Raw genomic sequence first — 26,150 nt, 5'->3', positions numbered from 1 at the left:
AGGCACGGCGAGAACAAGCGGACCAAAAATTATCAAGGCTCATTCAAAAGCAAACGTATCAACTATGTACATATTCAATGGACTAAGACCTAAGATATACAGAAGATGTACAAAATGTATGTTCAATAAATTTCAGAGAAGATTAACGTAATTTCACAGATAATTTAGACTTCTGCGGCGGATGGTTGGTTACTTCTGACTCACTGGCATACAACATAATTTCACAATATAACTAGGACATTTCAGTTTAAACTTTCTGACCCAAATCCTGTCAAATTTTTTCAATACATCTCATGCCGTATTTACTTCAGGTGTCTTTAAATGTACCCATTTATAAACCAAATAAAATAAGCGGTTCTAGAAAGTTTAACTCATGAACCATAAAATAAATTGAATGAAATAATCTTTAAAAGTCGGAAATTTAAATTTTGTAAGAAACGTCCAGTGATTGACAAACTGGCCAACCAGAACATCTGTAAATTTTCGCAAGTGTGATGAAAGATCCAAATAATTTTGAAGTATTCGAGTAATCGTTATGATTTGATAGCAGTTTTATCGTTTCTATATTCTCATTCTGCGAAATGATGAACGATAAAACACAGCGAGTGTAAGCGGACCAGTTGATCATTAAACCTCTGACGAACCAGAACTTTTCATATATAACTTCTGACCTACAAGATTTCAAATTTTGTCAAGACAATGCCTTTTTCTCTTAAGGTGTTTTGAAATGTATCATGTATCATACCAGCGAGAATAAGCGGCTCCAAAGAATTAACTTTTGCCCCATAAAAAAACTTTGAACGATCTTCCTAAGAAAGACTAACAGGTCATATCTGGAAATTTTGCTTGTTGGAAAATTCAAAAATGTTTTAATTGTATTTGTAATCGTTACGATTTGTCAGCAGTTTAATCGTTCCTGATATCATTCTGCGAAACGGTGAACGATAAATGGTGAAACACAACCAAAATAGGCGGACTAGAATGATCGGTTAACTATTGCTTGCTGGCAACATAACGGAATTTCACAAAGTAACCAGAACGATCCATGTTCAACTTCTGACCCAAAACATTTCAAACTTTGTCATGACAACTGATACCATTTAACTAGCAATTTGAACCAGCAAGAAAAAACGAACCCAGAGCGTTTAACTAATGGCTCATAAAATATCTTTAAAGGATTTTCTAAAATTTAATTTTTGTAAGAATCATACAATGATTTCAGGTGAGCCATACGCAGATTTTTTCTAAAGAGAACTAATATCCAAATATTTTGAACAATGCGTTTATTTCCGTTCCACCTAGAACAGAAAATCCATTGAGAAAAGGGCGGATGGCTCCGATTGAATAGTTGTGATTTGTCAGCACTTTAGTCGTTCCTGATATTTTGGAAAGTACATTATCCTTTTATCACAAAGAGAAATGGTCAAACACAGCGAAAATAGACAAACCGGGATTATCGTTACACCTTTGACGAACAAGAACAAATTTTACTTCTGACCCGAAACATTTCAAATTATTGTCATGCCGCCCCTGAAGTTAAAGGAAATTTAATCAGTATCTGACCAAAAAGATCGGCGGCTAAAACTGTCAACAAGAATGACTAAATGGATAAATGACTGATAGATCGCGATGAAGCGGTTTTAAATAAAAGTAGCGCCAAGCTAGAGATAATGAACAGTCCCAATCGGTTAAACTGATTTATCAGAATAAAAAAATTGGGAAGGCCAATAAAAGAACTGCTAAACAAAGCGAGAATAGGCGGGCCAGAATCAAACTGCTAATCAATGTGACTTCAGGTAAAGTAAAAAAAATTGAGTCTGCACTTCTTGGTAAAATTGTCTTTTATTTAGCAGCTCTATGATGAAAATTTGACGAGCACATGTTAATGTTAAATACCATTAAAAATATATAATTAACTATTAAATAGATAAAAGCTAAACGTCAAGAGATTTGTCAAAGCTTTGCATATTGAAACCATAGTTTTTGTTCTGGTCCTTATTAAATTGAAATCACAGACTCCTAGCCACGTTGGAAGTTTGTCTTCCTCCTCAAGATAATTTTTGTTTTACATTCGTCCAAACAACCGTCAACGCTTTGTTTTCATCTCAGTCCACCGAGAACTGAAAATCCTTTGAGACAAGGGCGGATGGCTCCGATTGAATAGTTAATCATTTCCTGTTCGTAGTACGGCCAGGACCGTTATACGACACCGAGGAATGCAGTTTTGGAACAGGGATCAAATACCGATCCTTTTAACTTGGCAAACGGGCTAAGTCGGTCGATGGGGGACTTCATCGACCGCGGACCGACCCCTGACAAGTGGAAATTTGCACAGAAACGGTCTGTCAGTATCACTCAACCCGTCTTTTGTGATAGTCAAATAGTAAAATGGAAAGAATTTAAACTTTCGATATAAATTGCACGTTGAAACGATAGAAAGTACGTCCTATCGCGATGTGGCTTATTTATAAAACGCCGGAGACGTGCCCTGAGACGACGTAACGTTGCATCCTCGTCGGGTTAGACAACCGTTAGCAACAAGAACTACAAATCGGGATAACGGTCCGCCGCAAGCCGAACTGCAACTACCAGATGCAAGAAATCGGAGTAATCTGCTGATCTAGCAATTATCAAGCCCTAGGATCAAGATTCTTTCCCAGCCGACTGGAAATATCCGTTTTTCTTAATCAAACTTGCCTTCTTAATAAAAAAAATATTTATTTATTAAAAAGTTATGTACATGCAAAAATCCATCATTATTTTTTGACAAATTGATGTTTTAAATATAATTACATACATGGTAAATAATTTTTTAAATTTATAACGTTTATGTAAACAATATGTAATGAAAATTCGTATTTAAGAACTTTAAAGGGTACTTAAAACAAATCAACAAAAAAAAAAATTGTTTTTTCCAATATAAAAATTTTGACTACTTTCATCGAAACGTAAGTTCCTTGTGTAACTTACTCTATCTATCAATCCATATATGAATTTATCCACTATTTCTCTCACTCCCTCTCTCCTCTCTTACTCAGTCCCTTCCACACATTGTACATCATTATACATTACAATTATACGTCAGTCTTAACTTTGCGTGTGTTTCTAAATCGTTCAATCAATCAATCTCTACCTCCCTCATCTCTCTCACTCACTCTTTCTCTCTCTCTCTCTCTCTCTCTCTCTCCCTCTCTCTAAAAACACACACACACACTTTTTTTAAAAATAAATTGGAGCACACATTAGTAAACACTGTCATTTCACTAGAATGCCCCAAATTCAACAGAGTGTATTTTTTACAATCCTACCGAGATTTCACCTATTTCATTTTTAACAAAAGTTTTAATTCTTCTCCCACCGATTTCGTCAAATATGTGCATTATAATAACATATCCAACCAACAGTTTCGACGTAGTATACACATATAGGACACCAACTCTCCAATTAGACTTGTACTTCTTTCTAATCTTCTTCTTCTTCTAATAAAAGACCAAAACTATAAGTTTTAATTAAAACTCAGTTCTACAATTTTAACAGCAATCTAATAAAGATTATACATCCACTACCTAGACTTGGACTTCAACAGTGGTCTAATCGGTCTAAAGTCCAAAACTTCAAGCTTTAATTATAACTCAGTTCTACAATTTTAACAGCAATGTAATAAAAATTATACCTCCACTAATTAGACTTGGACTTCAACAGTGGTCTAATCGGTCTAAAGTCCAAAACTTCGACAGTTTTAATTAAATTTCAGCTCCATAAATTTCAACAGCAATCCAATGAAGATAATACCTCCGCCAACAATCCTAACAAATATCCTTTACTATACAACTCACTATCTTCACCAAATATGTTTCGGCATATCATATAAAATTCCACTACAGATTTGACAAATTAGGCATTGCCGTTTTTTTATAACCCATCAGTCCTAGCTTGTGTGTTTTTGAATTTCGCCAAATTCAACCAACCTAACAGAATCAACAAATACCTTTTCAAATCATATGCGTCGGCTTATATTGAAATTTTAACTCCACAAATATTTTCACCAAATTGTTCTCATTGTAACAATTGTTATTAACTGTCTTTAGGAGGCATCGGTGGCCGCAACGATTTAGGCGTTGACACGGCGCTCATCACTGTAAGGTAAAGGTCCGGGTTAGAATCCAGCGGTTTTTTTTTTCAAAAACACCGACACCCGAGGGTTGATATAACTTCTGCTGTTGCGAACCCTCGTAAAAAAAGGGGGGGGCTTAGTTGCCCCTGTTGTAGTATATATCACATAATTTCCTTCTTACAGAAACTTAGTAGTTAAGAATTTTAAAGGGTACTTAAAACGAATCTGTATTATTTTTCTCAAAATTAAAATTTTGACCTACTTTGCAAGGAGCTAAGTCCCTTGTGAAACTTACTCTACCTATCAATCAATGCATGAATTTATTTAACATTTCTCTCAGTACCTCTCTCCTCTATCATTTACTCACTTTATTTCCCTCTTTCTTGATTTGTCTTTATATTAAAAAACAATACTTTTTATTTGGTCATTGTTGCAAAAGTTATTGTGTTTCAAATCGATGTTAAATTTTTTCAGAACAAAGCTAATATAAAAACAGGAATAAGTAGGATCATCCTTCTATAAAATATCAAAAAATACTGCACACTTTATGAAAGAAAAAAAATCATTAAAAAACGAAATGATAACCTAATAAGTTTATATTTTCAATACCATCTAGAAGTTGGGTGTTGATATGCTTTTATTAAGCAAATTTTATTACCTAATAAATTTAAGTACGAAACTAAAAAAAATAAATAAATAAATAAAAAGTTCTACGCCGAAATGAAAATATATTCGAGTTTAATTTGTCTAAATGGACGATAAAGGACGTTCTTTTAGTTCTTTCTAAAGAAAGCCGATAACCTCGAGGCATTCCCCAAGACCTAATGACTGACTAAACTGGCTCTCTTTTCAGTAAGAGAGGGAAAAATTGAAAACTAAACGGTGCAATTAACAATATTTAATTCTCCCAGTATTTCCATTGTTTGTTCGGCAAGAATATTATTGAAATCTTTCACGTGATTATTTTCAGCATGAATTTTTTCCCCGTCGTGGATTTTCCAGCCCTGAAACACGCTGCAAAAGGGAGGTTTTTCTCTTTTTGTTTTTGTTAAGAAATTCCAGCTCACCTTAGATTGTGGTAAACTAGCTGAAGTGCATTCATGTTGAACAGTTCACGATTTTATTTTTGCAGGATGCTGGGGTACGATATGCCGATAACAATCTTTCAATCCTTGTTCCTTCCCCTCGTGTAAACAAAACATGAGATAAAAATCATCTGTGTTGTATTTATTTATTTCTTCAACAAGTATGCCTGAGAGTGTGTGTTAGTCAAAATAGTGAAGAAACCACTTGGCGCATTAAGTTTTCTACACAAACATACAGTTTAATTTTGTTTTAAATATACGAAATAATATATAAAGGGGTAAAAGAGAAAGAAAGAAGAGGAGAAAGAGAGAGAGAGAGATAGATAGATAGATAGATAGAGATAGATAGATAGATAGATAGATAGATAGATAGATAGATAGAGAGAGAGAGAGAGAGAGAGAGAGAGAGAGAGAAATTTTAGTCTACTGTGACCTTAACAAAAATAAAAAATAAGAAGGAAGAGCGATAATGTGAGAAAGACAAAAAAGTGCTTGGGGGAAAGCGAGAGGGACAGAAACCAGCAAAGATGGCGAAAGAAAGTATGAGAGAAAAACAAATTTAAAAAACATATTGAAAAGAGATGAGAAGGTTCAGAGAAAGTGTGAGAAAGAAACGATGTGAAAGAAAGAAGGAAAGGAGAGATGTGAAAAAAGGAGTGAGAGAGAGAAAAATATACAAATAAAATGTGAGAAATCAAAGAATCGAAAAACATTGTAAAATATCAGGTGAGATATTATCAGGCATTCAAAAAAAAATCTTTTTCTGCTGTTATCGTGCATTTTTTTGTTATTTTTCTATCTATATCTCCAGCCTAATCACGGATAGCCAATATTTTGCGATTCGGATGTCGTCTCCCCTCCACCTGTTGATTCCCAAATCTTGATTTTTTTGCGCACGTGTTATTCACAAGATATTTTTTTATTAATTTATTTATAACGAGATAAATAACAATTGAAATGTGAAATTTACAAGAACCTATTCAGCCATTCAATGCTATTTGTGAAATATATTAGACGTTGAGGGGTCCTGGTTCAATAGAGAAGCCGACAATGAGAGAAGTACCCTCTCGTGTTTACAAATTAATTACGACCGTCAACATTGACCTCTGATATCTCTGTTGATCAAGTCTTACTGAAATGGTAGGTTTTTGCATAATTGTTCAACCAGACGTTAAAATTATACTACATAGAGAAATATTATGGTTTATTTATAAAAAAGTATACCTTATGCAAGATTTAATTAAAAGAAAAATCACTATATTCAAAAACTAGAATTTTTAAAAGTTGATTTCCAACATTTTTGGTTTGGAATAACTGGGAACTTCCTTGATTGTTGATCCAAGAGGGAAATAAAAACGTACCACTAACTCTTCATGGGCAGGGTAAAACATGACAGCAAAGTTGGCGCAGTTATAGGTAAAAAAAGTTCCTCGGAGACCTTTCAAAACGGGTCATGTGGAGTACTGTAGGTCGGGAAGCATTAAGGGTTCTGGGTAAGCCGTATGCAGAACAGAAACGTCCTGGCCAGAAGATCAAAACAAATTCTGCCCGTAAAAACTAATGTGTCTGCTGGACGACAGTGGGGGGCCCATTATTCCTTCTGGCCCCAAGGTGAAGTTCATTACTTCTCAATCGTACTGTGACCGACTTATTAATTTCGTGAAAACACAAACAAAAACAGCAGCAATGATTTTACACGCCTGGCCCTTCAGTTTGCCCAATCCTAACGACACTCCATATATTCAAAATAATACTAAGAATAGGAAGTACTAATAGTAAAGAAGTCAAACAAGAAACCTGAAAATAAATAAAGTAGTGCCTGCAGACTTGAAATTCTTAAAAACTGCGTCAAAATCTCTGCGTGGTTTGTGGGTTGAACCTGGAATTTGTTCGTCAAATACTTTGGCCTGCCTATCCTCGCTGGTTTTGTCTGTTCAAGCACCAGTAACGACCAAATTGTCACAATTTAGAATAGAAACCCCGCCAAAAGTGGCAAGTATGTGTTTTAATAGAATCACCGACCTCACCAATTTCACCTCGTCTACTAGAATGTAGATTTAGATTCACCAAATTCAGAGTTTCATTGCAGTGCGCCATCATCAGATTAGATAATTTTAGCCAAAATTTCAAATTCCAACAAGTTTAGCTAACAGTTTCAAATAGTCAGCCAAACAAGTTATTTTTTTAAATGAAAATTCATTCTAAGCAAATCAAATAAAATTTGGCTTTTAATGAATTTATTTTTTACAATTTAGACTTTTCTTAATATAATTTCAGTCCCATAAACAGAATAGGCCATTTTAGTCAAAATGTCAAAATACACCACCAATTCGAACAAGTTAATTAATTTTTTATGCATAGTCAATCTCTCCAAATTCAGCTTCTCTCGCTCATTCTCTCTCTCTCTCTCTCTCTCTCTCTCTCTCTCTCTCACTCTCTCTCTCGCTCTCTCACTTACTCTTTCCTGACCTCTCTCTATCTCTATCTCTTTCTTCTCACTCGCTCTTTCTCTCTCTCTCTCTCTCTCTCTCTCTCTCTCTCTCTCTCTCTTTCTTTCTTTCTCGCTCTCTCTGTCAATCTCTTTATTCTCGTTAGTTGTAAAAGAAGTCATTTATGTCGCCCTTTTGACAGCACATCATACGCAGTTTCTGTTTTGAATTTCACCTTTCAAATTCAACCAAACCACCATACTCAACAAATATCTCGTTAAATTTATACGCGTCGACCTATAATATATGTAAATTTCACTACATTGTTCTCTTGTAACAATTATTATTGACTGACTTAGTTGCTTGTTATATTAATCATAAAAATGTCTTATAGAATGAATATTAGTTACATTTGTATTTGTTATTTTCTATGGTTGTTATTTTCTTATCCCTTTCTCTAATTGAAACTAATCAATGGAAAATTTTGACAGCATCGGTATGGAGCAGTTCTTGATCTACCCGATGGTAAGAGATGGTAATAAAATCTAATTACAAAGATAAAACAACGAAAAGACTGCCCATGGAATAAATTAAATTAACATGCCGGTCCTCCCTTACGTAAGCTCGTTACAATATCGGCATTTTCGGCCAATGGATATCGTACCAAAAAAAAAAAAATGTCGAAATTTATATTCCTGCACGATACTTTTCGGGTTAATCACACTGATACGGGCCCATTGATTTTTTTTCCACGGCGCTCTACGTTTTTCTCTTCTTTATATAACAGATTTATTGTTATCAAGAAATTTACGATAGCAAAGAGGAGAGGGTTCCTTCATGGAAACAACTCCTTATTTACGTTAATTTACATTAAATTACATTTTTTTGTCCACATCTGTATCTGTTTGTTTTTTCTCCTGATCATCTGTGTCTGAATTGTAATGTTCTGTTAAGCAAAAAAGTTGGACATCTTTCGCAAGATGCTTGATTACTTTATCAAGAAAAATAATTTGGACTTTCTATTAATAATTTTTTACCGAAATCCTTTAGCCAGATAATATAGTTCGGATTTAAATGGGCAAATATGTGTTATATTTTATTACATCATTTAACTACAGTGTCCCATTTTTTTACACCATCAGATAAAACGAAAAAAGCCCAGTCAGCCCTGATTGTTTAATTTTTCTCGGTTGGCTACTTACAACTTCAAATTATATTTACGGACGAAAGGATTATTCACTACTTGCCTCAACTAGACCGGAACGCTCCTGAGCAGTCGGGTCGATTTTGTTATATATTAGCACTACTTTTTTCTATATCAATTTTTTATTGTCAATCACCAAGTTTCAACAGAATTTACACCTCATTTTATTTTAAAAAAAAAGCAAAAAGCATTACAAATAATTTCCATATATTAATATGCTAGACTATGCAATATTAAATTTATTTTTATTCTAAACGATTTGTGCATCTTAATAACATAGTTTTTAAGTGATAAAATTCCAGTACAAAGCTGCAAACCAAGGATTTAAATCCTTTAAAAAAAATAGTTCCTACTCACAGTTAGTACGCTTACTGTGAGTAGGAACTATCTTTTTAAAAAGAATTGAACACCGCACTCATTCCACCATTCATCATTTCTAAGGATTTAAAAGGTTTGTTTGGTTGGCATTTGCCTAACTTAACCAAAAAATACTCAGGATCTGTTGAAAACTTTTAATAGCGGAAACAATCAACAGAAGCAGATGTAAAAAATTGACAAATTGTTCAAAACAGATTTCAATAAACGTACGTCATCATATGTTATGATCCATCGTGACTGGATTAGTATTTTCACATGGGGTTTTAACTAATTATATCTTAAGTTGATAAGAGGAAAGGGTCTGACATCCGCGAGCGAGTTTGCCACGGTCACGCCTGCGACGGTTCGATTAAAATTTGTAACCGTCACGTTTCGCTTGGCCATTTTTAAAAATTGCCGACTTCAATTAAAACCCAGAACTATATAATAATAAACATGTAACAAAATTTATGTTTCTACTTTAACAACGACCTCCAGCAGATGCCTGTACCATGCTTGTATATAATCGTACTATTTTCATGATAATAGCAAGTATTAGGGGGGCGACGGTGGCCGCAACAGTTTAGGCGTTGACACGGCGCTCTTCACTGTAAGGTAAAGGTCCCGGGTTCGAATCCAGCGGCCCTGCATTCGAACCCGACATACTTACAAATGAGCTTTTTTTTCAAAAACGGCCCCTGAGGGTTTATATGACCTCTGTTGTGCAAACCCTTGTAAAAACAAAAAAAGAGAGAGAGAGAGAGAGAGAGAGAGAGAAGGGGGAAAAAAGAGAGAAAGAATGAGGGATAGAAAGTGAGAGGGGAGAGAAAGAAAGAGAGAGAGAAAAAGAAATAGAGGGAGAGAAGAAGGAGAATGAAAAGAAAGAGATGAAAGAGATAGAGAGAAAGAATAAATGCGGTTTGATTTACTGTCGCAGAATTTGGTCATACACTGACCACTCTAACATTCAACGGCATAATTTTATACAATTACAAACAATGCATTTTTTTTATTCTGTGTTAATTTGTGTGACATTTGTATAATTCAGATTTATACAATCTTAGTTAATATTCGAGTTCAATATAGATAGATAGATAGATAGATAGATAGAGAGAGAGAGAGAGAGAACTGGGGAAGAGACTCAGCATAAAAGAGAGAGGGGGAGAGAAAATGATTAAGAGAGAGAAATAGAGAGAGAGAGAGAGAGGGAGGAAGAGAAAGAAAATGAGAAAGAGAGAGACAGACAGAGAGAGGGTGTGAGAGAGAGTAACAGACAGACAGAGAGCAAGAAAGGAATAAATAAAGTGAAAGAAAGAGAGAAAGATGGTGATGAAGAGGTTAAAGTTATCAAGTTTTTTATTTAAAAAATAAAGAGCTTCAAATAGATGTTCTAGTACAATCTCTATTACAAAATCTGTGATTATTTATTGTTTATAATATTTTTGAGCGACTGATGGCCATTAGATCCTCTAATTAGCGATTCTACTCTCGTCTGTTAAACATGAGCAGGTGAGTTCGCTCAAGAGTTAAATTAATGCGAGATGAAGTCGTTTGTTTTCAACTTATTTCTTAAAATACTTCTAAGAGTTGATTCATCGTGAGACATACGCTGTGGCAGTTGTTGCATATCGAGAAACGTCAAAGGTGGTTTACAGTAAAAGGTTAGTTACTGGTTAGGCTAGGAGATGTTTTGTATATCGCCATGTCCACAACGTCAAAGCCAAATGTGTACACCATTTTGAAAAGATGTAAGTTTAAATATGAAAAAACTACTCACAAAATGCTGGAGATATTTGAGATATAGGAGTGCCGTAGGTAAAGCTAGCTAGCTAACTAAGCTAAGCTAAGCTAGCTCTGATGCTCACATCCTTAAGTTGTGAATTTTCCTTCAGTATACAAGCAATTTCCAACAAAAACCAAAGTCTAATGGAATTATTTATAGGGTGCATATAGGTATAGAGTAGGTCAGAAGGTGCAGAAAGTCAAAAATTGTAAAATTTCCAACTTCATCGACCAGTTGCTTGGAAGTTGATGAACTTTATGTTCTGCATTTTTCAGAACACAATAAACCAATTTTATCTTTGTTGTTTGTCTTCAAAGCGACCAGGGGCATTTTTAAAATGTATTTTGTATAGTATTGAAGCCAGAATTTTACAGTCAGGCCACAAAATATTGGTGGGACTTGCGTTGGTTTTATTTCAAACGACGAAATACACCGTTTGGTCAAACTCTCTCAATTGAAAAAACAGAAATCAAACTCACGCATCTTGCACCATGTCCGTAAGAGTGGAAGATTTCTTCGAAGAATAGAGCATTTATTTCGGCATATCTTAATTTAAAAAATGCTTTCAGAAGTTTGTGTTTTCAAAATTGACTGACTAGACAAGTTTTCAATAATATAGGGTTATGATATTTTGATGTAATTTGAAAAGCGTTCTTTTGTCAAATACTTTTAAAATGTAGTAGAACTGAGAAGACTTTGGAATATATTGGACCTTCCCAGTTGTAATGCCGTTTTCTTTGGTATGGAAACAATAAAACGCTCCAAAATTTAATTTTAAGTTTTGATATAAAAAAGAAAAAAATGTGTAGATACCTTAAACCGAATCTTGCAGCTATGGTAGACAGGCAGGCGGCAGTTAGGCTGACAGACATGACGGACCCCGACGGCATAATACAAACGATCCGAGTCGAGCTTATACCTGAAAACGAATGAAAATTTTTTAAAAATTCACCAGATAATGATATTGAGAGATAAAGAGAAATTGAACCACTTATAGGTTTTTTCTTCAATTGATGTTTATTCGTACCAGTTGAAAACAAACCAAATTTACTCTATTCGTGACTTTTTCAACGTATTATACTAATTCAGCAAGGTAACGGGCATTGGAAAGTCACGTGGGGCTATGTTGTAAAAAAACTGGTTTAGTCAGATGCAGGGCCGAAACTTTCATCAATGCGACAAACTTGAGCGAAACTCTCTTTCGTTAAGAACCCTGGAGAATTACAAAAATAAAAATAATAAGGATAAATTTAATTAAGGGATTTTTAAGAGACAAATTCGTACACTGCGAGAATTTTTTTGTTAATGTAGACGACGCACATGAACAACCACGGCTTCAAATTTTTCAAATAGCGACATTTGGCTAGACCCTGGCCGCCCTTGAGGCACCGATTTCTCCGATAAGTCTTCCAGCAAATTATATAATTTCTTTTCAGACGATCTTGAGGTAGGATCGGGAGCTTAATAGATTAAAATGCTTGATGTCAGCGCTGATTTAAAAAAAAAAATTCGCCACGCTTAAAGCTGTAAGGTTGGAAAACACGAAACGTGTTTTGGACAAATATTTCCACAATAAAACCATTAAAAAACCTGTAGAGTCCTGATTAAAAGCAATTCCTAGGCAAAGAAACCTCAAAATAAAATATTTCAAATTTTGTTTATAAACGTGAGAATGGAAAATAACTAATAACAAATTCTGTTTGAAGTCATTTTCAATGCCAAGGTTTGACTTGAAATCAGTTTCGATTAACCATAATAAAAAACAATAAATGAACAGCCAAAATTAAAACTAAACGATCAATTCTGGCACACTTAGTCTCGCTATGTTTCAGATAATGTTTGGCAAAGGCGCTCTTTAACTGAGGGCATTTTGAAACGCCTGAACTAAACAGCTATACCAACCGGACCGCGATATTAGAACGTTAAGCTTGTGTTCTGCCATGTTGTTTTTTATAATAGATTATATTTTTATTAATAATATCTTTAAAAAATATCAAATTTCATATAGTCTTTTGAACGCCTTTTATTTTGTTCTTCTAATACCCTCCATCTTTCCTTAATATAGCCAAAGGTTTGAGCTTTGATATCTTATACAATTTCAAATCTGATGTTTTACCCAGATTAAAACAAAACACTTTTTTGTTGTAAACGGATTCGCTCGTCCGGACTGCTGAGTCTCGCTGTATTTCATCTCTGAACCGACAAAAAAAAACACTGAGTATAGGTGGTGAAATTCCAGAAACAGCGGGGCTAGACAGAAGATTTGGGGCAATCGAAGGCTTCTTAAATCTTCTGGGCTAGATTTTTCTGGGCGATTTTCATTTAAAAAACTCGTAGTTTAAATTATAGTAATTATTTTATTATAGTAGAACCATTAAGTATAAATGGATTTCTCGAGTTTGTGAGTATGTGAGTGTGTTTGAGCATACTTCTTTTCGATAGTGCTGAAAATCTTCGGTTAGTAATTATTTATTTTTGAAGCTCTGCGTTTTTCAATGAAGTTCCTAGGATGTCAGTCCGTCGTCAACCTTAGGCCGGTTCAGTACCCACGTGCTAAAAAGCCCATTAGTAAATGATTATTTTTTGATAGCGTGTAAATTGTAACAAAAAAGACCTAATCATCAATCGCGTATGTAATTTTTTTAACCCGAAGCCGTTGTCGTTCTAGAGACTTTTAAAGCTATCTCTGACCGGACGTATCTGTTCAACCTTGCCCCTCTATCTGATCCCCAAATATGCCGTAATCTACACGGGCATTCTCGAGACATTCGCAAAGACGGTCCAGAGAAATTTGAGATTTTCAACATCAGGCAAAACATTCGGATGGAAAATCGGGCACTAGGCCAGTGGAAAGCTCAGATACTCTCGAAAGACTCGAGTAGAATTATAAAACCAAATATATAAGACTAGACCTGTTCAAAACATTTCAATGTAAAATTTTATTCTAGACAAAATCTTTGAAATCGAGGCTCTTCTGCCTCTTGTTGAACCTGCTGTTCAGAAGAGGAAAAGCATGGTCAAGCTGTTTTTTCTGAATATTTCCTTGCATATATTAACTGTTCCAATGGCTGTTCGTCTCTCTCTCTCTCTCTCTCTCTCTCTCTCTCTCTCTCTCTCTCTCTCTCTCTCTCTCTCTCTCCTCTCTCTCTCTCCTCTTTCCTAAAAAAAACAACTAGCTAATGAAAAAATATACCGTACTTGAGCACACACTAACATATTAATTTAAATTAATGCCGATCTTCAAGTCAGCATTTTTATGCATGGAAGAAGATAAATGGACTTTATTAAGTTTTGTTTTTTGGACGTTTTTTAAACTCACATGTAAGATAATCCCTTAACATAAACTGCAAATAATCAAAAATTTAATAACTCGTTTTATTCAACGTATTTTCCGCTCAAAAGCAGGGTGGTTTGTTTTCTGAAAAGTTTCGCCGGATAAAAATAGAGGAAAATCGAATTGTAATTATAAATGAGGTTTCGACATAGAAATTTCGCAATGAATTTTGCAAATGTTCCGCAAGGAGTAAACAGCCTTTGGCATGGTGTATTTGGAACATGGAAATTTATCTGGGGGAAGATGGAAAAAGGGTAAAGCCCTTTTCATGTAAAACAGCAAGAAATAAACAGGAAATAGATGTGGATTTTGAAGTTGCAAAATTGAATATTTTTTCATAGAGGGCTTAAGGTTAAAAGCTGACACATTTAGTAAATTTTAAACCCTTTTCACGTCTTCGATCAATTGTTTGCTAAACCTGAGGAAAGATTGAAAAAAATAAATCTGCAGTCACCTCCGGACGAAAGACGTTGGGTAATTTTCTAAGACCGGTTGCACATTTTTGAGAACCTGGACGTGTTAAAATGCAAAAATGGAACGCCCGCGAAAGAGACGAGGGGGTGGCCAGGACTTTTATGTAACATTTGCGCGGCAAAGAGCCAACAGGCGAAATCGATGGGCCGGCCATGTGATCCGGGATTGATACAAAAATAAACACAAAAACTTTCACTTCTATCCGCTTACGTTCAATTACAAATAACAAAGCTCGCAATGTAGAAAAATATCATCTAGATGTATTTTTAAAAAAGTTTAAAATTGATTAAAAAAAACAATAAAAGGATGTCCTTACAAGAATGGAAAGATCATCCTGCGAATTGTATTCAATTTTTTTTTATGTTGCAGAATTGACTTACCTCGTTTTCTTCTTGAGCCGGGGTTTCTTCCCCAACGAGGGCGGTGGTCGTGTAAGCGGGCTGTCCGTTCTTGGACTGAGGATCCTCCTGGAAGACGGTACCTCACCCGGCTCCCCTCTTCTCGTTCATCCCCACCAGATAGACTCCTCGTTTTCTGGACACCCTGGACAACAGGCGGGACGAAAGGACCCTGCGCGACCCTTCATCGCTTCCTTCTTCCGGGACGGTAAGGGACCTGGTGAAAAAGATCTAGTTTGAAGTCGTCGAATTTCCTCAGGTCCAACAGAAATCCTGCTTTTGCGGGAATGTCTGTTCTCAAGAGAATTGAGCACAAGGTAAAAATGTAAGCAACTAATAACACTTTATGATAGTAGAGAAAAGTTTTTAAACTAATTGTATCTTTCCTTTTTTTAATAATAACACATTTTGAATAACTAAAAGTGGCTGAATTGTTGGAAAAAGACATAAAAAGCCTCAAACGCAAGGATCAACTCACTCTACAGAGATTATCGTGGAGATCGTGAGATTTGTTTCAAAGAGCCAGCGTACATGGAGAACGATGTGATTTTCACATGTTAGTAAGACGTGTTCCGTCGTTTCTTCTTCCCCGCACTCGCTCATCGGGCTTGGTTTGAGTCTGAAGGCTTGGAGTTTTGAAGCAAAATCTCCATGTCCTGTCAGTAGCTGAGACATGTAATGGCCAATGGCTAGATACTTCATCTTTAGTCGATTTTCTATGTTAGGGAGAAGCTGGTACGTGTGACATCCCTTAGCTGAATCGTCCCATCTTAGCTGCCACTCCCTCACCATCCAATCATCTGCTTCTTCCTTGCTCGTACCAAGAATGCAAGGGGGCGCCCGTTCCTTATTTCTCATTTGGCGCACAGAGCTTTCGCTTTTAGGCCGATAGGCGGGCGGCCAGCAATGACTTGCAGAGTTACTGTGGAGGGCGTCCTACATGCCTGGGTGACGGTGAGCAGGGCTGCGCGCTAGACTTGTTCAAATACCACCCAATCATTCGCTCGTAATTCACGAGTCCACACCGGTGCCGCGTACAGTATTTCAGGCTTGCACAGCATGAGCAATGTAGAAATCCCTGCCAGCCCTGATTGTGCCCTGTAGACCCCTGCCAACTGCCAAATTACGCCAGATGGACTGGCTATGGTCCCTGTGGAGTCCGGATCGAAAAGGAAAGGGCCATACTTAAGAGGCTACGCCTAGGTCATATTAGGCTTACACATGAGTTGGCAGGAAAAAGATCGCGTACATAAAGATACCATTATGCACCAGAAAATAAGGCATAAATAAGGAGTATATTTTACGATGTAGAAAATTATAAGAAAGATGAGCTGCTGAGTCTGTACTGATTTATGCGTGACATTAGAGCTTGGCAGTGAGCACGGATTGGCAGTACCTTAGGGTATCATATAATATGTTCTGTTTGTAGAAATGTAATTTATTAGTGTATGGTGTTTAGTGACCGTTAGCCAATGATTATTTCGAGGTCGTGAGATGCGGTCTGGTGTGACGTAGGTTTTAGAAAAAAATTTTCTTTATCGTGCCAACGATTCGATCTTTATTGTGATCATCTTCAGGGCTCAAAGTGTTTGTTTTCCGAGTAGTGTGTCATTCTTGTGTGACATGTTGAGAGTTCATTACAACAAAGCATCACTCTAAAGTGAGGTTCGACTTAAGCAACGGACAACAAAGTTAGTACAAATAAGAAACCAACAAAGCCAATTTTTATATTTCCTTTTTGTAATAATAACACATTTTGAATAATTAAAAGTGATTGAATTGTTAGAAAAAAAACATACAATGCCTCAAACTCAAGGATCAACTCACTCTACAGTGATTATTCGGAGATCGTGAGATGCGGTCTGGTGTGATGTAGGTTTTAGAAAAAAAAATTCTTTTTCGTGCCAACTTTTCGATCTTTATTGAGATCATCTTCAGGGCTGTTTTTGTTTTTGCTTGTTGCTGTGTTTGTTTTCCGTGTAGATGTGTCATTCTTGTGTGACGTGTTGAGAGTGCATTACAACAAGGCCTCTACAGTGAGGTTCGACTTAAGCAACGGAAAACAAAGTTAGTATAGATAAGAAATCATCAAAGCAAATTTTTATCTTCACTTTTTTTAATAATAACACATTTTGAATAATTAAAAGTGCCTGAATTGTTGGAAAAAAGTGCTAAAATGTGCAAAGTACCAAGGGTACAAAAAAAACAAAAAAAAAACAGACGGATGGTTTATTTTTATTTTTCTTGATTTTTTATTAACAACACTTAATATTATTAGAAAGTAATATATTTTACTTAACATAAGTGGCTTATTTGTTCAAGAAACTTAATCTACTGTATTCACAGTGTGAAGCTCGAGAAACAGAAGACGTTAATACTTCATAAGAAAGCGCCTAAACCAATTTTTAAATATTTATAATTTACCAAAAACACTTAATATTTGAAGTTATGAATGTATTTTGTTCCATGAAAACTGGCCTCAATTGTTGAGAAAAGCTAAAAAAAAATACACAAAGGCCTCAAAACACCACAGACTGAGATTCGACATAAGACTAGTTACGACTTATAAGGAAGCAACAAAACCAATATTTACCTTTATTTGTTACGACAAACACATAACGTTAATACCAAAGTTACTAATTACGATGTTTATCAGTGTATTTTATATAATAAATAGCTGAGGGAAAATTTAAATATCTATTTCTTTGAGGTCTTAAAATTTACTATTTGAAAATGTAACTCTCGTTAGGAAATATAAAACAATTCTAAGTTTAAATAACATTTTTTCAAGAAACAAGCCAAGTTAATTAAAAAGTTGAAAAAGTTCTTGATAAATCTTTCATTCTTTTTTCTACTCAATGTACTAAAATTAACCAATTTTGCCTATCAGGAGAGATTTTTATTGAACAAAATTGAAACTTTAAAATAGAGTTATAGATTATTTTTTTACAATTGTTTTCAACAGTAGAGGACATATCAACCCTCGGTGTGCCAGTGTTTTTTAATAAAAGCACATTTGTAAGTATGTCGGGTTGGAATGCAGGGCCACTGGATTCGAACGCGGGACCTTAACCTTATAGTGATGAACGCCGTGTCAATGCTTAAACCGTTGCGGCCACCGACGCCCCCAACACATTTTCTATTTGTCGACTACTAAGGTAAAAAACCTACACATGCTGTATTTATAATAACATATTGGGTGTAATCCCGTAAGACAGTTAGATTACAGCCTTTAGTTGTAGATAATAAAGAACAAAAGTAAAGGAGACGAAAATAAGATATTGCGGAGAAACTACTAAAACGACTTCATGCTAAACCCGCAATACGTGCAAGCTGTGCGTTTCTGAATCACTCTTCTTGTATGAATGGTCCCAAGTTTTCTTTTTGATTCTGCCTATTACTGTTATTCCCCTTCCAAAAAAAAATAGTAATAAAATAATAAGTAAAACTCCGGATAAAAATAAACATATTCACGATTTTTAAAATTTATGTAAGCAAAAAAGCACCTAAAAGCATACAATCCTCTATTTTTCCTTAGATAAAAAATTTATTTCAAAACACTACATCGGGGATAAATAAGTCAAATGTTCACATTCCATTTACCTTAACAAATTGTACGTCATTGATGTTCTAGGATGTAATTTTCTTAAACGCCCACACATAATTGTTTGTTGTGCAAGGAAGTTCTCTAACTACACGGAGGTGCTGGCAAAACATAATCGAAGAACAACATATTTGTCCCCCACATCGGCGAAAGAGTCTTGCTAATGCAGGTCATTAGGCCCTATAGAACATTTATTGTGGATGACTACCTGAATGAGCTTGGACTTGAGTGCTTGGTGTGGCCAGCTCCAAGTCCACATTTGAACCCAATCGAACAAATTTGGGACCAACTTAAACGACGTGTACGACAATGAAACTAGGTCCTAACATCCTAGAAGAGTTTGAATCGGCTGTTCTTCATGAATGGGAAAGAATTCCTCAGGATTTTAAGAGAAATCTGTGTAAAGGAATGCTAAGGCGTTTAACGGACATGATTCGTGCCAGAGGTGGAAATACTCGGTATTAAATGGGACAAAAAGTTTTGTTACATTTTTGTTTTTTATATTTTTTCTACTCAACAATTGTTTTTTAGAATTAGGTAATAAAATGTCTTATTTTTATAACCAAACCGCTTAAAAATTTCTAAAATAGAAAACATGATAAAACTTAACATGAAAATATCTATAATCCAGTATAAATTTAGAATTAAAATTCGATTCGGCCGTCTTTAAAACTTGAAGTTTAGCAAAGACTATAAAATTTTGTGTTAGCGTGCATGTGTGTTGTTGCTGCTATTTTTTTCTTAAACGAATGTTCGCAACAGTAGAGATCATATTAACCCCCGGGGTGTCTATGTTTTCGTCACGGTGATGAGCGCCCTAACCGACGCCCATGCTGCTAAATATTTATCAAATTAAGTAATATTTCACAAAAAAATTGAAAAGTCCCAATCAGATTTCTAACCAATTTTTTTATTTATTTATTAATTTTTAATTTTGGTTATATAAAATTAATTGATTCATACGCAGAAACCTCAGACAAAAAGTGTATAATAAAAATTCATCCGCACAGACCCTAGACATGAAAAATAAAAACGAACAAAGGGAGGGAAAAATAAGAATAAGAAAACGATTATCACCCCTGGATAAGAGTGAAGATACGAAAATATTACGTATTTTAATATAAACGTTCTCTTCTTTTCGTTAATTAAAAAGACCTACATTCAATCGAAAGATAGTTTGGCCATGAGTTCCAAATTACCAATGAGTGTTATCGCATCGTACGAGTGTCTCGATATAACCATATGTTAAGGCCTGTACGATAGGTGGTCTTTTGATATAGATATATATATAAATACGTGAGAAACTTTCTATGTTGGTAAACATTAAAGAACGCTTAGAAACAAGTTAGCAGAAATAATAATTTAGAGGCAGCGTTTCTCTTAGTGATAAAGTTACGAGAAGATAGGCTAAGTGCAGTCAATAATCAGATGGAAACAGCCAGTAAATCAAACTGGATAGGTAAATAACAGCAGGGTTAAAAATCACGCAAGGTTTCGTTGGTGAGACGACAAACTTTGCTGAACTCAACATTTTCTCCAGTCCTCCATATTCGCTCAAAAAGAAAAAGAGCTGGCTGGAGAAGAAACTTTAAAGAAACTTAACTTTAATTTAGATCGAATACAGGTCATATAAAAGGAGTCTGCACTGTCTGCAGCAGTAAAATGAAAATAAGTGTAAATCCTTAAATTACTACGCAAGGGATCAAGGAGAGGCGTCACACCATTTTCGCCGTTTAGAGCGCTTTCAAATCATTTTCCGACTACTAGGAAAATTTTCGAAAATAATACCTACCAACTGACTGGAGAAGAAACTTTTAATTACATCAACTGTAGATAAATTGAAGTCTTTAATGGTTAAAACTCCTTAATGATTATGAAATGCAGCTAAAATTTGTGAGCCTGCCGTATCGAAAGGATTGGGTTACAGAATGTTAGATTTGCCTTAACTAATATAAATTTAGAAGAAAAATATCTAATGTGTTTTTCTTACAAATGTTAAAGATGATAATTGATTTTAGAAGCAAATTTCAATGACAGCAATGATCAAATCAAAGAGAAACGGTCTGCAATAATAAAAAAAGGGGGTTAAATCATTATTAGGCAGCGGAAGTGAGGCGGCAAATTTTGCTACACCCACTATATTCACCGCCCACTAAATTAGCCGGAATTATTCGGTTCTGGCCGGAAGAATATTATTAAAGAAGCAAAACTCTCTGGAAATTGTTTCAAAAAATTTCATTATTAAAAAATGGATTACGATAACATTAGGGATATCGTAATTGAATAAAGATTTAGCAAAAACGAGAGGCTGTAGCTGGGTCGTTTCCGATCAATTTGTTGGGTCAGAGTACCCTCGCAGACGTTGGTTTGGTCTGTCACATGCGTTTTGGGTAATCTTCAGTGGTGAAATTGTTTTATCTTTTGTTTAGTTTGAAACTCGCAGATTTCAAGAAATCTCACCAAAAACACACAAACAAATCCAAATAAATAACAAAACATTTGTCATAGTTTGCAGTTGGCTATAGTCAGATTTTCCTCGCTGTTTTTCTTCTAAACTAATACGTTATTTCACCCTCTTCAATACAACTACAAGAGCTTTCAACTTTTGGGCAAACTGGCCAAATTTTAATGCTGGGCGTAGTCCAAGAACAGTTACAAATTAAAAGGTACAAAAATATTCCGTCTGTACCTGCTTGACTTCTAATCTGACTTGATTTTTAACCAGTTATTGAAACCCTCTTCCATTGGGAAATAATCAATCTAACGAGCTTATTGATTTATTATGTGTCCAGGAGGATTTAACGAATTGTTCTACCTCTTTCCAACCGGCTTGATGGTAATAGAAACCCTTTAAGGTCGAAAGAGGATTAAAAAAGAGGATTATATTCTTTCGCAGGACACTAGCGTCAACCTGGACCCAACCGGTAACGCTTGGACAATCTAGGGAATTCTAATTTAGATTACCTGCTGTAGGAAAGTGAATCCTACTAAGAAAGAAATAATCGACTTACTTTGGATGGTTGGGTTTGGGTTTTTGGAAAGAGCAATTATTTTGAGCTTATTTTCTTCCTAATTTTTCGACAGTTATTTTTAAAGCTGTCGTTTTCGCAAATGAAAATTAGGTCAGAAATCTATTTGAACAGTTTCATATAGTTTATATAGCTCTCTGTCAACTCAATTCATTCTCAAAAATTGTTTTCAGCCTCGAATAATAATTGATTATTTTCTGTGAAACATCTTCAATAGAAAGGAGAGAGAGAGAAAGAGAGAGAGTGAGAGAGAGAGTGAGTGAGAGAGAGAGAGAGAGAGAGGAAGAGAGAGAGAGAGAGGAAGAGAGAGAGAGAGGGAGAGAGGGAGAGAGAGAGTGTGTGTGTGTGTGTGTGTGTGTGAGAGAGAGAGAGAGAGAGAGAGAGAAAGAATAATAACCCATAAACAATTTAATTTAACTTCTAATCCCACATGTAACATTAATAAAAATGGGTATGATGATTGATGAGCAACGATGATAATTTAAATGCTTGAAATCTTTTACTGAAAGAATAAGAAAAACAGTTTGAGTATATCATTTTATACATAGTATTCCTTTCAACTTATGTTTATTTCATATTCATATTATAAATATGTCATATAATATTTAATATTTAATTTATTCTTCAGGCACACGTGAGTCTAAGTGTGTTTCAAAAATAATATATTAAAATTGCCCCGGCACTCTCAACAAGATACGCAAGAATGGCACAGTTACACAGAAGACAAACACTTTGAGCCCTGAAGATGATCTCAATAAAGGTCGAAACGTTGGCACGATAAAGAAAATGTTTTTCTGAAACCTACATCACACCAGACCGCATCTCACGATTTCTGAATAATTATTGATTAACTGTCACTAATCACCACAAATTTTGACAACAAAGTTGTATCATATAAGAAAGGCTTATTTGCTCAACTAAAATTTAATTCTCTGTGTATGAAAAAATAATCGCTGTGCTTTATTTTATTAAAATATTGTATTTTTTAACATCTTCACAAACATGTTTGTTATCAGATTTAAACCAGAATTTAAATTAACCAGACTACATTATGACAGTTATTTCGAGTTAATATAATATTTCCATAATATAATATATTTATTTATTTATTTTTTTAACCAGTATATTCTTGTTTTTTTTAATTATATGAGTGATTAGAATTTTTATCGGGGAGTGAAAGAATTAATCCAAATGTAATTTTACGGTGTAAAAGTGAATGGGCGATAGATTCCTTTCATAACAAAGGAAAGTAATAAGGTAGACTGTACAACGTTTTCCAAATCTTTATGCACTTTTTCTTCCCATGCCAGGACCCCACAAATGAGTATCAACTCACTGCATTACTGAGTACTCGGTGTTGTTATTTTCAAGTAGATGATACCAAATAAAAGTTTAAGCCATTTTTTAACATTGCTCTTTTTGATTTCTGCAATGAAGAAATATGTATGCCAGGTATTTACTGACCACTTCTATTCTGTTTTGTCCACCTGTGACCTCTCTTTCTTAGCTGCTATGTCGCCATTCAGAATACTATCACTTTTGAATTTGCCAGGTTTGTTGTAAGGTTCCATCTCAAACAATATGACTAATTAATGTATGCATTAATTGGTTTGGTTTAGAAGCGAGTAAGACCAGGTTCATCTGTGTACGCCAATAGTTTGATTTTGCTGCCCCCTTCCAGAGAGATGCTCCCATGTAGGTTACTCTCTGGATTGTTAATATAAAACAAAAAGAAAGGCAAGCTGGGTAGGCAGCCTTCTCTCAATATCAGTCAGAAGGGTTCTGATAGGGCATTCGAGCATCACACATTGGCTGAAATATCCCAAATTAAATTTTATACTCTTACTTTAGTGGAAAGTTTTAATTCGTATAATTTGTATGTTAGGGAAGGGTGCAGTAAGATCTGTACACCTTGTACAGCATGTTTTGAGCTTTAATTTGGCAAAATTCATCAAAATGAATACAGTATTATCCGCTGAGTAGTTTCTCCTGAATCCAGCTTGAAATTCTCTTATTAGTTTATTGCTATTTGCCCAATCAGTTATTCTATTTAACAACAGGCCACTGTATAGATATTTTTTGATGGGGGGTTAATTCATTCACAAAGGGTATGTGCCAATGACCAGTGACTCTGGTTTCTGACAGAGTCAGTGTGATTCTATCTCTACTTTGCCCATCTTTAGTGTCTTTATGTGGTTTTTAACTGAGCAGTGGCTGGTATAGTGGCCTATAATTTTTGCCAATCCTTCGTGTTGAGAGGGAGAGAAAGAGAGAGAGAGAGAGAGAGAGAGAGAGAGAGAGAGAGAGAGAGAGAGAGAGAGAGAGTGAGAGAGGAGTTTTTTTAAGAGATTTGAGAGATAAATCTTAGCTTGCCTCAAACCTGGTCCTTTTATCAAGTGTTTGAGTTTTTCTTTCTCAAGCTATTTTTCCAGTTCTAACTTAAGCACACATGTGCACCTAGTGGTACAGGCCCCCTTTTTTGGCAAGTTAGTCATCAGCTGTTCATTTCCTTCTATACCTTCTTGTTCAGGAACCCACTTTAATGTATTATTAATCTGTGCACCTTTCATATTTTTCTTTTTTATCTCTGTGCACAGAGTTGTTCTGCATGACTTCAGTTTAAAAGTATTGGGGTTAGTCCAAGGGACATTGCTATGGTATAGTTCAGCCCTTTTCCCCCTACACCAACTTATTGTTCTATCTTCGTTCCATCTGTGAACCATATTACTACACCTTCCTGAAACTTGGGGCTACCTTTCTTCCAAAGTTCTCTACTATCTATGACCATTTTGAAGGGTCTGTAAAAGTTGAATTCCTCCTCCCCCCATTTTGTCAGGTACTGTAATTTCAGATGTGACAAAAAACAACTACACTCCTGATGAAAATTAGCACACCACCTAAATTTTTAGGCAAAAATCCTGTTTAAATAAAACTGACTAGACCTCTTTGTGTTCATTTGTTTATTTTATTATTCAGAACCATTTAAGGATTTTTACAACAAGTAAACAGTTGTCTTTAATCCCATTTGAAATGAAATTTACTAGACAATTCTTGCTGGTTGATTCCCCAGTTTGCAAACTTAAAACACTTTTTGAATAAACTTTTTTACCAAATGTTAAAATTTCAATTTAAACAAGTAAATTTGTGTAAAATTTATGGCACTAGTAAGAAATTTAACACAAAATGAAGCCATCGGAGCAATGACCTGTGTCGAAGAAGGGTACTGCCAACGTGAAATAGCCAGGAGGCTCGAATTTTACCACACTTCTATTGGGAGAGCCCTTCGGCGGTTCCAGGAGACCAGCACCTACACACAAATACAGGTCAAGGTTCAAGAGCCACAACCAAAAGAGATGATCGTTTTTGCACCTTAATGCTCTCAGAATAAGGCAAGTTACAAATTCTGGACTGAGTAACCTTGTGTCAAAGATGTAACCATTTTGGCTCCCACTGTAAGAAGGCCAAGAGAAAGGATTGAGCAGAACACAGGTTGCTACTGCTAAATCTCAATTGGAGTTTTGATGACTAGAAAAGAATTTTGATTTCTGATGAGGTCAGAGTCCCTCTAAGACAGTCGAGTTCAGACATGGAGAAAAAATTGCACAATGCAACATTGTTCCTCGCCTGACTCAATCATGTTCTGAGGCAGTATCACGATGGAGACCTGCACTGAGTTAGTGGTTGTTCAAGGACAGGCTCTAAATGCGGCAAGGTATGTGGAAAAAATCCTAAATCATCATGTAGTGCCTTTTGTTAGGGATATTGAGGAAGGATTTTTATTCGTACAAGATAACGCAAGACCACACAGAGCGAGATCTGTGGAATAATATCTCGATGAGGAGGCTATTGAAAGGGTTGACTGGCCAGCTCAAAGTTCAACCCCATCAAGCATTGTGGGTTCAGCTCAAAAGACAAATTCAAAGTCATGTACCAGCTCCTGCTAATTTTACTCAACTGAAACAAGCTGCTCTGGAAGAGTGGGAGAATATTCTTCAAGCAAACATTACGAACGTTGTTAAATGGATGAGAAGACATTTACAAGCCGTAATCAAGACCAAAGGAGGCAACACTAAATACCGATGTTTTAATTTTTAATTGAAATTTCAATTCAATTTTCTACTTTTTTGAGGGTTTTTTAATAAAATTATATTTTTCTGTTTTTGGTGTTTAATTTGTGCTTTATGTTTGGTTATAATTTGCACAATATATCTAAAAAAAAAAGAATAAACCCTAGTATTAATAAAATGGAATTTGTAATGGAATAATGAAGTGGTGCGCTAATTTTGAGCAAGAGAGTAATAGTAAATAGAGTAGTAGTAAATAAAAATCGTTTATTTGC

The 26,150-nt window shown here is 35.2% G+C and overlaps 1 protein-coding gene across 2 annotated transcripts in view; it reads right to left on the bottom strand.

Annotated features, from left to right (window-relative positions):
- Window positions 1–15,360, bottom strand: part of LOC106668127 (ecdysone 20-monooxygenase) — a 40,916-nt gene extending 25,556 nt beyond the window's left edge. The window contains exons 1-2 of one of the 2 annotated variants that reach the window (XM_014396593.2): window positions 15,161–15,360; window positions 11,786–11,891 (exon numbers count right to left, since the gene is read on the bottom strand). In XM_014396593.2, the coding sequence (XP_014252079.1) occupies window positions 11,786–11,862 (77 nt within the window). In that variant the 5' untranslated portion in view covers window positions 11,863–11,891; window positions 15,161–15,360. Of the gene's footprint in view, window positions 1–5,181; window positions 5,290–11,785; window positions 11,892–15,160 lie in introns of those variants that run through there. The other variant, XM_014396592.2, reaches the window with a different exon arrangement.
- Between the last annotated feature and the right edge of the window lie 10,790 nt (window positions 15,361–26,150).

This window comes from Cimex lectularius, unplaced genomic scaffold (genome assembly GCF_000648675.2).
Source record: "Cimex lectularius strain Harlan isolate CLEC.00 unplaced genomic scaffold, Clec_2.1 scaffold55, whole genome shotgun sequence".
Taxonomy (NCBI): Eukaryota; Metazoa; Arthropoda; class Insecta; order Hemiptera; family Cimicidae; genus Cimex; species Cimex lectularius.
Note: the sequence above shows the minus strand (reverse complement) of the source record. Positions and strands in the feature narration are given on the sequence as shown.